Source organism: Mus musculus, chromosome 13 (assembly GCF_000001635.26).
Source record: "Mus musculus strain C57BL/6J chromosome 13, GRCm38.p6 C57BL/6J".
Taxonomy (NCBI): Eukaryota; Metazoa; Chordata; class Mammalia; order Rodentia; family Muridae; genus Mus; species Mus musculus.
This window is the reverse complement of record NC_000079.6, coordinates 37,040,440-37,055,518: the sequence shown is the minus strand read 5'-3', so window position 1 is coordinate 37,055,518 and position 15,079 is coordinate 37,040,440. Positions and strand designations below refer to the sequence as shown.

Here is a 15,079-nt window from a genome sequence, read left to right as displayed (position 1 = left end):
AACATACTCTTTCCCTCTTGCAAAGAAAAATAGCTAGAGGAGGTCAGTGAGTCAACAGGCTGAGTGTAGCCAGGAGCAGGGATGGAGCTGAATAACAGAAGAAGAAAAAAGAAAGAAAGAAAAGAAAAAGGAAGAGAAGGAAAGAAATACGGACAGAAAGAAAGAAAGAAAGAAAGAAAGAAAGAAAGAAAGAAAGAAAGAAAGAAAGAAAGAGAGAAAGAGCAAGAAAAAGAGAAAAAAAGTTGAGATGGAGTAGCCTAGGCTACCCTCGGAGTCTTGCTTCCACTGCCCACATGTTGGAATCATAGCTACGAGCCATCATGCTCAACTTAAGTTAGAAAATTTTATGTTACATGTATTTTATCAGAATTTAAGAGAAAGTGGTGATATCCATAGTAATCGTGTGGGTCATGAGTTCTTTTTTCCCTCATTGGCCTTCAGGGTGACCTGCCATAGGGAGGTAACCCAGTCACCGGCTGGGAAGGAAGGTGAACAAGAACACTAACAAAGGAAGGCCGTGCCTAGGGTAGCCAATACCATGAGTAGACACCTGGCCTGCAGAACTGTCTCTGTCATGGATCTGCTATTTCCTAAAAGGAAAAGATGGATAGAAATGAGAGAAGAGAAGATGTTTGTAACAACCTACTTGGGGATTTCATTGTCAGGGTGACCCCTTGAGAACCTTAAGAGCTTCTCTATAAGAAAGAGTGCATGACAAGCGTCACCTACTGTACTGGCTGGTTTTGTTTGTCAACTTAACACAAACTAGAGTCATCAGAGAGGAAGGAGTCTCAGTTGAGAAAATGCCTCCATGAGATCCAGCTATTAAGGATTTTTTCAATTAGTGATCAATGAGGGAAGGAAGGCTTAGCCCATGTTGGGTGGTGCCATCTCTGGGCTGCTAGTCCTGGGTTCAATGCCCCAGTGTAGGGGAACTGAAGGCAGGGAGGCAGGAGTGAGTGGGTGGATGGAGGAACACCCTCATAGAAGCAGGGGCAGGGGATAAGGGTTTTTCAGGAAGTGGGGGGAGGGGACAGGGACCGGGTAAGGGGATAACACTTGAAATGTGAATAAATTTAAATTAATTAATTAATTAATTAAAATTTTTAAAAATTAAATCTAAGAAAAATCACAAGAAAGAAAGAAAGAAAGAAAGAAAGAAAGAAAGAAAGAAAGGAAGGAAGGAAGGAAGGAAGGAAGGAAGGAAGGAAGGAAGGAAGGAAGGAAAGCAGGCTTGCGAGGCAAGCCAGTAGTTAGCACTCCTACTGCATGGCCTTTGCATCAGCTCCTGGCTCCAGGTTCCAGTCCTGCTTGAGTTCCTGTCCTGATTTTCTCCAGTAATGGACTGTGACTTGGAAGTAAAAGCCAAATACATCCTTTCCTCCACAGCTTGCTTTTTCGGTCATCAGACTCAGTAGAAGCACTAACTACCTTTACCACCTGATCGCCACCGTGGCTGGAACACAGTTCTAAACTTTTCACCCCGCCTCACTCTGATCCTCTCTGCCATGCCACCTCCTTCTGGAGTGGAAAGTTCCCTCTGTAACTCTTCCAGCAGCAAGGGCAGTGGAGGAGAGAAGCCCTCCCAAGAGGTGGATTTTGATCTTTCATGGTAGAGGCCAGGACATCTTTGTACAAGGGCAGCTGTTATTTATAACATTCTCTCACTTCCGTCTAGAAATCCAGCTTTAACCAATGAAGGTCCTATTCAGCAAGAAAAAAGAAAAATAGCAGCATCCAGACATGACTGGGTTCTCTGTTTGTTTGAGATGTGAAATTTTGCATGTAAATCAAACAGTGTTTGCTGGAACATTCATTACCTGAGCAAACACAGGCCACCTCCTGTGTATTACCATGCTGGAGGAAGGGGATGGGTTCTTTAGTAAGGAAAGTGTCAATACCACAGATATGAAAAGTCAGAATTAAGAAGTTAATGTTTTTTTCCCTCACTCCAAACACCTTCTGTTTGCTCATTATTCCCACAGGTGGCTCTGTATTGCTGATGGGAACCTGAGTGATTCCATGTCTGTCTGCCCTTGGCATAGACAGGGTGGTACAGATGTAGCTTTCTTTTTGTTTCCGTAGTCAGGACATCGGGATCGTGACCCTTTGTTACAGAAAAATGAGAAAGTATCTGACTTATGCAGAAGAGCTATGCTCATCTCATCGGTGGTCTCATCTGGACCCAGGGATGCCCAGAAAGTGGGGACGAATCAGACTGAATTCAGTGTCTCACTGAAGTATCCTCTTATTCCAGGTCATGGTTGAGGTCTCAGCAGGCATCAATGTCCAGAAAAGGAGGTTGTTGGCTGGATAGCCACTGATACAAACACTGGAACTGCTCTTCTGAAGGGCTTCTAAGGGATTCTCCTCACTCTATCCTGTCTCCCTCTGTCATGGGTTCTGCAGAAAAGAATCCCACAGTGACCTCCAAACTGGATGCCATCTGGGAACCTGGATTTCAGTAATAAGTCAGTCACTAGGACAACTGAGACCATAGAAGCACCGAGAGTTCACAGCATCAGAGGGTGGTCTTGGGGACCCTAACACAGGGACATGAACCTGATGCTGTTTCCTAAAACCCTTTGTCCTCTGAAGCCTAAATGATTTTCAGCTAAGTTCAGCAAATAGGAGGCAATGTAGAGCTATTGGACAGGGAGAAACAAGCAAAAAGACATACCGGACTAGTCCTCACCTCAAACCCTATTTCCAGTAATGACTGAATCTCAAGCTCCCACCAGACAGACTCCTGGAATCTAGTTCCTGCCACATAAGCTCCTGCCATATGCTGACCCCAACGACTGGGTGTCTAATTGTGGGGTTGACTCACCGCCACTGTTTGCCCTCCTGTCTCTTCTATCACCTGTGTAAACAATTCCTCTGTGTCAGGCTCTCGCTTTAAAAATACCTGATGTGGTTTTCCTTTTCCTACTTGGACCCATACACTATAAATGTCTTCTCCATGCCAAGCGAAAGGGCTCTAGATATGAAGGACATCATGCCATCCCTGAAGACCTCAGTGTTCACATAGACTGCTTCTGTACATATAAGATTTGCTGGCACAGCTCAACATTCATTCTACAATGAGAAACTTGTTCTGACTCCTAAGCCACGGGGCCATGAGGCAATGCTCTAAGCTATATGGGCTTCTTCCACATGCTGGGATTAGTGCCTCTGATGCTGAGTTACTGACTGTCTCTTGAGCACAGGGAACCCATCACATTTACAATGTTACTAGATTGGTGGCAGAACACTATTAAACTAATGTGTGTACACACCCACTGAGCTGTGCGTTTGGGGGCCAAATGTGGTACAGTCATGATGATTGCGAGGCGACAAGCATGTCTTGAATGCACAGCTCATCTAATGTGTTGACATGTGACTAGTCTGATGTAAAATATGCAAGCACGACCATGCTCGTCCAACTCCCAGATGAGTCTACCAGACCACTGTGGCATCTTCACTCAGATCTTCTAAGCATACAACAGAGAATGATGGACTTCCCATGATATCTTCAGTAGTCTCTCTCTGGCTGGAGTCCCTGTTGTCCAATGGGACTCCAGTCAGGAAAATGATCCTACCAGGGTCAAGAACAGGGTTAAAGAAGCTTTTTGCAGGACAGCTGACCCACTGGAGGTATGATCAGGGCTACAAATGGGGAATAGTCTTCTAGTGGGTAGAGAAGGATGAGAGGAGAGAGTTTCTGGGCTGGAGAACAGGCTAGGAGGTTTAATGACTAGGATAATGTGTGACAGTTAGGGCAGGAGATGAGATGACCTGAGAGCAGGGAAGACATAATACTCAAAAGGAAAGTAGGGTCTAGATCATGTGGGGTCTTTTTCAGTTGATGGTTAGACTTTATTTTGAAAGCAAAGTTAACTAGCCACGTAGAAGCTTTGGGCAAAGAATCTGAATCCAGATTTGAGCCCTTCAATGCTTACTGTGACTGCACTGCCCAGAAAGAATTAAGAGGGGTAAAGGGGTAAAGAGATAGGTTTATGACTAATTAAAAGATAGAATAGAAGACATCTGATGAAGGATTAGATTTGAGGCTTGGAGTGGGGGTTGTCTGGAATGTGTAGCAATACTCAAGACACTGATGTTCACCGAGTTAGGAAACTCTATGATAAGCCAGGTCTTCAGACAAAATTGTATCTCACCATGGAGATGATGACTGTGGGCTTCACTGCAGTGGGTCAAGAGAAGGTGACCAGCAGTCAGGTGGCTGGGGGAGTCAACAGCTCTGGAAAAGACCATGGCTAGGCACTTAGATTGGGGAGGTGCCAGGAGATACATGTAGTAAATCTCTCAGAGTTGCTGGGATAATCGAAGGATAGCACGCTACATTGAAGGGAATAGCACAGTGTGCAGTGGCCCAGAGTCCACAGAAAAGACCTTCAAGGACAGAATGGGCAAGAGAACTCAGTGCCTCAAAAGAATAAAAACTCAGTCTTCTTCTTTGCCTCAAAGACACACAATTGCAAGTGCACTCCTTTCAATGTGGCCTCTCTCCTCCAAAACTCAGGTTGAAACTAGAGCCTCTGTGTGATAAACACTGAGAGTTGATTAGACCCTTAAGAGGTGGTTAGGTCTTTCAGAAAGATCAGCGTAGCTCTCATGGGACTAGGCTAGTTACTATGAGGACAGTTCACTAAAAAGCAAGGCTGACCCCAAATTTTCTCTTTTCTAATGTCTGTTTTTTCTCCTGCTTTATGCCTCAGGAAGACAGTGTGAAGTAGACAATGCTCTTCTGCTCAGCCTACTACACCTTGCAGTGTACAAAATAAACCTACCCCCTACACCTTAAAAAAAAAGAGGAGAAAGCCCAAGGTTTGTTTTTTGTTTTGTTTTGTTTCTAGAAGCTAGGAATATGACAACCCCACACTCTTAGGCTTCTCAACATGCAGAGCCGCAAGCTAAAGAAAACAGTGGGTTTTTTTTTCTTTATAAATGTCCCAATTTCAGGCATTTTGTTACAGCAACACAATGCACTAAGGCAGATTCTGTTTCTTTGGTAGTTTCAATAGAATATTGGATGTAGAACTCAGAAGTCAGAGGCTTGGTGACAGAGGAGGGGGGAGAGAATCAAAAATGAACAGAGGTTGTGAATTGAGAGAAGTCTTTTAAAAACGTTGAAGAGACTTGACTTGAAATTGTGTCAATGGTGACAGGAAGCAGCTGTGAGGGAGTTGGAGCTTGAAGCTACAGGAGGAAGAGAGGATAAGAGACACAGTAAAGCCCTTGAGAAAGTGACAGGAAATACGACAAACGTTTAGTTTGGATACAAGGAGGAGGAAGAGGAGGAGGACTTTTTTATTTCAAGGGTAAGAAGTGGGGTAACTTGGTAAAATTACAGACAAGTACACAGATTTGGGACAGAGAGATGGGATGGGGAGAACATGAATTCCTAACCAATAGCATCTCTTTGAAATGTGAAGATTGCGTGTCAGAATCAGACATCTGGAGACTATGAGAGCATTTAGATGGATCTGTGGTTAAAATCAATGGTTAAACATGTGGCCATATCAAAATAAAGATAGGCAAATTCTGGGGTGGATAACTTTCTTTCCTTTCTCTGTAAGTCTTGGAGATACACCAGAATGCTCCAAGGCAAAACAAAGCATTTCCAGCTTGGGTGACACTCTTGAGGGTATCTGTCCATCAGTTCTGACGCTGGACTTCAATGTGGCTGTACTACAGGAAGTTCTGTGGTTTGGCTGGGGCTGGGGCTGGGGCTGGGGCTGGGGCTGGGGCTGGGGCTGGGGCTGGGGCTGGGGCTGGGGCTGGATCTGTGGGGGAATTCAGGACGCAATTTTCTTTGCACAAGATGGACTCATTGCTCTTTCTTTATGCATGGTCACCACTGTCTGTGTGACCTGTCTGTGAAAAGGCAGATCCTCCCTTCTGCCAGCTCACCACCCTGGCAAGGCATTTCCACAGGATAAAAAAATGTCCCTTTAGCCCTTCTGACCCAGCAAGAGGGCAGAAGAGAGGCTGGCTCACACTCCAGTGCCATTTGCCAGTTGCTAGTAGTAGCCAGAGGAGGGGAAAGGCTGACTGGGGGTCTGGGGGTGGGGGGAGTGAGGAGATGCCAGCATGGGAACTTAGGAACAAATGGGGTATGGAGGCAGGGAGGCACACATACTAGACCATCAGAGCCGAATGTCAGGAGTAAACGGAAAGTCCTAGAAACAGTTCTGCCCCCTCCACCAGCCGTCAAGAAAGGGGAGGAGAAATCCTCTGGGATGGGGAGGAGGGTGGGAGCCGTTAGGAAGTTATTTAAGAGCCAACTTTCTGGTCACTTTGCCCGAGTCCTTTTGAGGAAGTACCCAGAGGCACACAGAGACTACCAGAGCACCCTCTCAGGAGCACAAGCAGGTAAGAGACCCTCAGAGCAGCACTAAGCAGCCCTGTTCCAAGCTGTGGCAGTCCTCTGAACCTACATTCTATGTCTGTAGTGTTGGGGAGTGGTCAGAGGCAGCCTCTCTCTCCATCTCCGCATTTTCACCTCTTTAAGAGGGACCCTCTTTGAACTCTACCATGCTATCCTGAGAGCACAGCTGGGTGAGGTTGCTCCTCCAAGGCAGGTCCCCTTTCCCAAGGGAAGCCAGCTGTGGAGCTGGAAATAAGGTTAGAGGACAGGGTAAGGCCACCTGGGAATGCCCGCCTTCCATCTCAACACAGGGGCTGAACTCAAGTTCCTTTCCCATCTCCAAATCTACCAAGAGAAGGGGAGCTCCCTCACCTGCACTCACACAGTGGCCTGCACTTCCTTCCTTGACCAGCACTTGGAATGTTCTCTGCTCTACTTGCTCTCTACTAGAAGGTGGTGTGACTACCCAGCACTGCTCCCCATCCCCTGTGACCACTCAGGATGCCTTTGCTATTTAACACCAGGGGGGTTGAGTTTTCTTGTCCTCTCTGTCACCAAACCTTTTTATTTAAACTTTTCTCCCTCCTTAGCTCACCAGAGATTATCTGTAAATCCCCAAAGGCATCTGTAGATACCCATTGCTGTCTCATCCTTCCAAGAATCCCTTTCTCCTCCAAAGACCAAATACCTTACTAAATGGTCCTGTGCTCAGCCTCGCTTCTAGGACTCCTCTCATTTCTAGAACAGTTGAATCAAGTTGATCCCATAATAGCAATGCTTCACCTTACAAGGGTGTGCCTGGGTTTTGCAAACAGCCAGATTGCCAGGAGTCACTGCATGGTGAGCCAGGTGAAGAGACAAAGTCCCCCTTCATTTTGGCCAGTTGGTCAACAAGTCCTTATTGGGCCCTGAAGGTAAGGTGGGTAGTGTTTAGACTGGCTGGTTGCCTGCACAAACTCCAAGGGAAGAGGAAGCAGGCCAGACCAAGTTAGAGCACAGCCTACTCACGATTTCAATTGGATATAACCATGACCTCCATCCCACATACCCTAGCAGATTCATGTATGACTATTGTCAGGGTCACCCCTAAACCCACGATACTGTAAGCTCTCAGGAAAGAGACACTGTTTTCATGTCTGATGAACCTACCTAAGTACTAAGATCAGATCCCAGCTTGTAAGAAGCCCTCAGTAAATAGTGACCAAATTAAATGACTGGTGGGACATCGTTAAGGAACCATCCTAATCTGTACATGTTTTCATGAGTCTAATCCTCACAGTGACGTTGGTTTGGTGAGTCTCCCTGAGATGAGCAATTGAATGTACTTACAAATATGCAGGCTTTGAGGTGCTGAGGCAAGAAAAATTATGCTGTCTGAAATCTTTAAAGACTTCTTACTCCCTTGCTTTCTCTACATCTTGACAAATGGGGACTCTCCCTGAGATCCTCAGGGGACACACTCCTTCACTGGGGTAATCCTCACTGCCACCTCCCAGTTATCATGTTTTGTGTGTGGCTTACAATGTATTGTCTGGGAGCTGCCATGTACGGTTTGCATCTCTGCCTCTATTTTAGAATCCTAGCCACAAGTGGTACCCATTTCACATTCCCGCCCCATGAACTCTCTTCTCCCTTCCCAAGGATCCAGTAAAGCTGAGAATGTCAGATACTCCAGCAAGCACCTTTGGGGGGAGGCGAGCAGTCCCGCCCAATAACTCCAATGCTGCAGAAGTGGACCTCCCAACTGAGGAGCTACAAGGCCTGGTGCCAAGGGGTGTCAACCTGAAAGGTAGGAGAAGCATACCACTGTGTCTACTAGAGCCGGACCTCATTTCCCATGAGGGATCTGTGTCAGGACCCTCCTCCACAAAGATTTACAAAAATATGTCCCCTTGTAGTCTCTGGTGCCCACCTAAGAAAGTCTCCAAAACCCAAGCTGTAGAAATACCAGAGAAGCTGAAAGGACAGTCCTAGTTTGGGCCTTTACTTATCTTGTCACATAGGGAAGGTACTTCCCTTTCTACTTCTCAGCCATTCCTTTTACACAACATGGTGTTGAATTCACCAAGGGCCTCTTTCGCCCCTGATGCTCTTTCCTTTAGAGAATGTTCTCTCGCTGGAAGATTCCACTTCTGTAATATTGCCTGACTGTCTGGCTTCAACTCCTTCCTTCCCCCTCCTCCATCCACAGCTCTGAATCTCAGAGCTGGTGAGAGGTGCCAGATTCTGACAGTAACAGAGATGGAAGCCCTCAATGTGTCTCCTGAGTAGCTAAGGGACAAGGCAAGGCAAGATGCTCCTCCTCTGCCTCCTCCTGAGGGACCCGCTCTGGGTGCAGTGGCCACCAGATGACCTCCTTCTGACCGTGTCAGCTATGACAGGGTCCAGGTGCCAGCACTGGCTTGGTGATACGCAAGTCATTCCTTTGGGGGAATGAGCAGGGACATTCAGACTCTTGTCCCTGAATAGCATCTAGCTGGCAATACATTGCAGAATCTCGTTTATGCACCAAAACCCAGTTTTGCTCCTGTGGGCTCTCAGTGCTGCATTTCATGGGGTATAGACATCTACTTGCTGAGGTAGGTACAGACAGTCACTCAGTGGCTCTTAGTGCCCAAGTACTAACTCTTCAAACTAAGTGTCACATTCTAAACCCTAACATTAAAGCCACAGAACCTGGGTATACAACCATCTGGCCTCAGTTTTCTTTGTCAGGTTAGGAAATAAAAGCAATGAATTGATAGTCTTTACTTTTTGCTGCCAAGACTACAAGCTTCTTTTTTTTTTTTTAAAGAATGCAAATAATATTGGAAAGCCTGCAGACATCAAACTATCCCATGGGTCACCTTAGGGTATTCAGTTTTCTTGTAAAATTCCCCTCTGGCAGAGAAGACACTGAGCTCTGGATGAGAGTGCATTGGCTCTGGAAGAAGGCAGACATAGGAGGAGAAAAAGGAGAGAGCTCAGACACCCCCACCAGTATTCACGAGGAGACACATGAACCTCTGCGAGTGTGATAAAGGGCACAAAGAATTACTGGTCTTAGAAGCAGAAAGCTCAGCTTCCCATCTCAGAAAAAGTCATCTAAGTCCTCAAGCCTTAATATTACCATCAACAAAGTAGAGATAATGAGCAGGGTGTTCCTAAGAACTGGATAAATATTGCCCGTGACAGCATCTGACCCATGCCACAGGACCAGTGATGGTCGGTTAGCTGGAATGTGCAGATGATCCTTCTCCACCAGGACATCACTGATGGAGCACCTAAGGACATTATAAATCTGAGCCAAATGTTGCCAACAACACATAAAAGTTCACTTGAGTGCTTAAAGAGGTCAGTTGATTCCCCCCCCCCCCCTTTTATCTGAGATAACTGGTTTTCTCTATAAATCTTTCTTTGGAAGCAGAGACGGGGGAATATTTCACCTATTTTGAAAAGGCAGCCTTTATTTACTTTGGAGTCATATGTCCACAGCCCACATGACTTGAGAGTTGTGCCCAAGCAGTCCTCACATAGGAAAGTGAGGGGCCAGTGAGTGTGCAGCATGATCCAAATGGATGTAAACAGTCAGCAACTCACAAACTGAATGACTCACCAAGCCAAATTACTGTAACTCATTAGTAACGTATTTGAGTATGTGTTTATTTAGTGTTCTTCACTGTGTAGATTCGATCTCTGAACCAAGAATCATAGCTGGGGAGTCTCAAGAGATCCGAACAGGAAAAAAACAAAACAAAGAAAAAAAAATCAGCAGACATACTGTCTGACTGTTATTCTGCAGACTTCGAATTTCTGTTTATTTGTCTAAGTAGCACAGAGTGGGTTTGGCACTATCAAGCCTCTCCACCCACTACCCCCAGAAGTCACCTTTATAAAGGGACTAATGAATGCCAGGGAAGGCAGCCATTGGTCCAAGTAGTCCTGCACTTCACCCAGTGGCCACTAGTGGACCCGAGAGCACTTTCATCTCCACTTAGGCTGGCTCTGACTCCAGGATCCCAGAGCCTTATGCCCAGCTCTCCATTCTCACTGCCTTCAATGATAGCTTTTCATTTAGAAAACTCGCCATGTAAATCTAACTGAGCAGATCAGAAAAGGAGAGAGAAAAAAAAACCACATCAGCCCTTTCATTTTAATTAAGTCCATCACCATGAATACTGACTGTGACTGGGAAGTTTTCATGAATTTCCAGAATATACCCACATGTCCAGAATGTGGCTGGTGTGTATAATAGCCTTTCACCACAATTGGGCATACTTGCTTAAGAATTCTTTGATTTGAGTGAAGCATGCCATACTCCTGTCCACTTGAAAAGCTGAAACAGAATCATTTCAAGGCTAGCCTGGGAGACAAAGCAAGGACCCTTTTCAAAACATTATTTTAATAAGATTAAAATCAAAACACATTAAACTATATAAATTCACAGAATGTCTCCAAATGCATACTATAGTATTTAAGAAAATCAGAAATATCCGACATGGGACCTCAGGGGTAGGACCAAGTTGTAAATGTGCCAGATGTCATCACATACTTTTAGAGATACTTACTGTCCCCCTGTGTGTCACATAATTGGAAAATCATCATGATTATCTGTGCATAGTATTTAAGTGTGTGTGTGTGTGTGTGTGTGTGTGTGTGTGTGTGTGTGTGTGTGTACATGGAGGCCAAAGGTTAATGTTGGCTATCTTCCTTGGTTACTTTTCACCTTATATATTGGGGATCAGTCTCTCACTTAAACCTAGCACATCAGTTTGGCTACTCTGGCAAACCAGCTTGCTCTAGGGATCCCCTGCTTCCACCTCTGAATTAAGGTCTAGAATTCGAAGTCTGGTCCTTATTCTTATGTGGCAAATGCTTTTTACCAGACGAGCCATCTTTTCATTCCCAAATTGGCATTCATTTCTCACTGAAGTGTCCTACATAGTCAGTTGGTATTTCTGCAAAATCTCTTCATAGCCTTCCTGGTTTCAAGTTGTGTGTGGCTAGAAATGTAATGCTGCATAATACCAGTTCATCCTCCTGGGCTGTGGGATTCTGTTACAGAGTGGCCATTTAGAGCTGTAATTAGAATATTTACGTGGCAGGACTACTGTGTTGGAGTCAAACAAGGAAGCAAGGACAGCCTGATGAACATTCAAATGGAGGCAAACCCAGGAGGTTTTAGGATAGTGGAATCTAGGTATTTTTCTAAGAATTTCTTCCCTCCTACCATTCTTTGTCAGAATTAAGCCAATCTCCTAATCAGTTAGTAGTCAACTTCTGAATATAGGGGTTATTGAAAGAAAGAGAGAAGCATTTGTTATTAGACGCGTTCTCACGCCCGGCCAGGAAGAACACAGCAAACCAAAATCTTCTGCGGCAAAACTTTATTGCTTACATCTTCAGGAGCAAGAGTGTAAGAAGCAAGAGAGAGAGAAAACGAAACCCCGTCCCTATTAAGGAGAATTATCCTTCGCCTAGGACGTGTCACTCCCTGATTGGCTGCAGCCCATCGGCCGAGTTGACGTCACGGGGAAGGCAGAGCACATGGAGTGGAGAACCACCCTCGGCACATGCGCAGATTATTTGTTTACCACTTAGAACACAGCTGTCAGCGCCATCTTGTAACGGCGAATGTGGGCGCGGCTCCCAACATCTCCCCCTTTCCTTTTAATAAGAGCAAATAGGCCACCCATATTAATGAGAGTGGAGATAGAGGTCAAATCCCCAGTGTGTAGGTAAAGGAGCCATGTACAGGATTAGCTCTTAGGCTCACAGGCTTTTACCCAGAGCAACCCTGACCTGCTCCCGTGTCGTTTTGCCTGGAGAGAAGGACACTTGGACACTCAACCTTCTTGAAAGATGACATGTCTCCCTAGAATAGGCTCATATATGCCGCAGAGCCTTTCTACTGCAGTGCTTAGCCGTGCAACTCTCTCGGGCTGCTGAAGCACACTCACTCTATCCCGTGCAATGAGACTAGCCTCATGAGATGTAAGAGCTGAGTGGCCAGCGACCTATTGCCTAAGCATAGATAACCATATATCAGGGGGAGCACCATGTTCTAGAGCTGCAAGCGCCTGGGCAATAACCACCTTGTCTCTCCTAGTTTAGGCCTTAAGCTTACAGACCAATCAAAGAAGCAACACTAATCCACAGCAAAGTGTATCTCCAAATAATATCAATCCCACCCATTCTTTAAAGAAAGAAAATGCTGAGGAGATCCAATTGGGTAATCCTTTGGTCAGGGACAGGTCCAAGCGCGTGGAGTTGACCTGAAGTCTCAATTCCCGAAGGATCTGTTCAAATTCAGCCATCCAATTCTGTAACATATACTGAAAAAGACTTTTTGACAAATTAGCTGCCCTAGTAAATTTAACATACTGAATGGAAGTAACACACAATCCCGGAAACTTTTGTTTACATCCCAGCTGAGTTATTTGTCATAATACATCTAGTTGTATCTGGACAAGATCTATGAGTTGATTAACCAGCATGAGACCTCTCTGTATCTTGACATTAGCTGAGGCCTGTTTATCTATGACTGTAGTCACCGAGGCTGACAAAGTGTTAATGGTGTCAGTCATCTGGACCTGTCCAGACAGAGCCAAGGCTGTCTGAATCAAGGCTAAACCCAGTTCCTAGTTAGTGGTAAAAAAGCAGGAGAATACTTGAGCATTATACATCACCGTCATTGGGAGTGGAAATGTCGACATTATCCCCCAACGCTGCTCTCTCTTTATTATTGACGCCCTGGACATCACCAAGACGAGGGACATCAGTATTCCCTTGGTCAGTCTGGATTTTTCGGGTGAGTCTTTCTGGTATCCAAAATGGGTTGTCTTCATTCTGTGGGAAAACACAGATAGCTCCCCTGGATCTTATCAAAATAGGATCCGGGCCATACCATTTATTATCAAGGACATTTTTCCATTTAACCATCTCATTGGGCCTATCTGGCTCTGTACAATGACGTTCAGCCGCAGTATGGCCATGAGCATCAATATTTAAAAAATTGAGTGTAAAGAGTGCCAAAGACACAGACACTCTTGGTGCTCGGGGTAAAATCTCTTCAATTCCCCTCTTCTGTTTTATAAGATAGGTTTTGAGGGTGCGATGCGCACGCTCAACAATACCCTGTCCTTGAGGGTTGTATGGAAGTCCAGTCAGGTGGGTCACGTCCATCTGACGGCAGAACTGTTGGAATTTTTGAGATGTATAAGCTGGTCCATTATCAGTCTTAAGGAGTTTGGGTTTCCCCCAAGCACTCCATGCCTCAAGGCAATGTTGAATCACATGTGAGGCTTTTTCTCCGGTTAACGGAGAGGCAAACATGATGCCAGAACATGTGTCAATGGACACATGGAGATATTGAAGTTTTCCAAAGGAAGAAACATGTGTAACATCCATTTGCCAGACCTGTAGAGGTCGAATACCGCGTGGGTTAATTCCCACATGAGGAACTGGCAAGAACTCACAGCAGCTTTGACATTGAGTAACAATGTCACGGGCTTCTTTTCTTGTCAGGGAGAAACGACTGCGTAATGTTTCAGCCGTCACATGAAAATTGTTATGAAAATTTCTTGCAGCCTCTACCGGGGATGATAGGGCAGCAGCCACCACTTTAGTGGCCTTATCTGCCAAATCATTTTCCAGAGCCATGGGGCCAGGTAGGCCTGAATGGGCTCTAACATGAGTAATATAAACAGGAAATCTTCTAGATAACAAAACTAATTGTATTTGCTGAAAAATATTGGCAACTCTACTGGAAGGCTTAATCACTCCAGCCACTTCTAAAAGATTTACTGCATTAACCACATAACAGGAATCTGACACAATATTAAGGGGTTCTAAAAAGGTTTTTAAAACTTCTAAAACCACTAAACATTCTACCACTTGAGGTGAATTTTCATTATATTGTTTGGATACCACTTTACCATTAGCCACATAGGCACCTATGCCAGTTTTTGATCCATCAGTATATACCACAATCCCATTTTTAAGTGGGTTTCTTACTGTTATTTGTGGAAAAACAACAGATTGATTTTGGGCAAACTGTAAGATTGGATGCTTTGGATAATGGTTATCTATTTGTCCTGAAAAGGAGGTAACTAAAACTGCCCAATCATTAGATGTGGCTGCCAAGGTTTGAACCTGTGCAGCGGTATAAGGTACAATTAAAAGATATGGACTTCGCCCAAAGTGGGTGATTGCTGCTTTTAGACCTTTAAGGGCAAGCTGTGCAATTGCATCAGGATACCAATCTATTATTTTAGCTGGGGATACGTTTGGATGGATCCACAACAATGGCCCATTCTGCCACAAAACTGCAGTTGGCAATTGTGCTGTCTTAAAGACACACAAACTGAAAGGCTGCGAATCCTCAATACGTTGTAATTGTGCATTCTGTAAGGCTTTTTCCACTTTTTGTAAGGCCTGGTTAGCAGCTAGAGTAAGAGTCCTAGGGGAGGAGATATGAGGATCTCCTTCTAAAATACCAAACAAAGGCCTTAACTCAGCGGAAGGAATCTTTAAAAAAGGTCTGAGCCAATTAATATCTCCCAACAGCTTTTGAAAATCATTTAAGGTATGGAGGCGATCTCTTCTTATCTCTACCTTTTGGGGCACAATCTTATCTGGGGACACCACAGAGCCCAAGAATTGTCCTGTATCAGAAATTTGGACCTTTTCTGTGGCTATCTGTAAACCCCACTGACTTAAAGTTTT

General features: G+C 45.0%; 1 protein-coding gene across 2 annotated transcripts in view; it reads left to right on the top strand.

Moving 5' to 3' along the window:
• The first annotated feature begins 5,274 nt into the window (after positions 1-5,274).
• F13a1 (coagulation factor XIII, A1 subunit) overlaps positions 5,275-15,079 on the top strand; it is a 183,067-nt gene continuing 173,262 nt past the window's right edge. The window contains exons 1-2 of one of the 2 annotated variants that reach the window (NM_001166391.1): positions 5,275-5,324; positions 8,015-8,162. In NM_001166391.1, the coding sequence (NP_001159863.1) occupies positions 8,033-8,162 (130 nt within the window). In that variant the 5' untranslated portion in view covers positions 5,275-5,324; positions 8,015-8,032. 2 annotated transcript variants of the gene reach the window in all.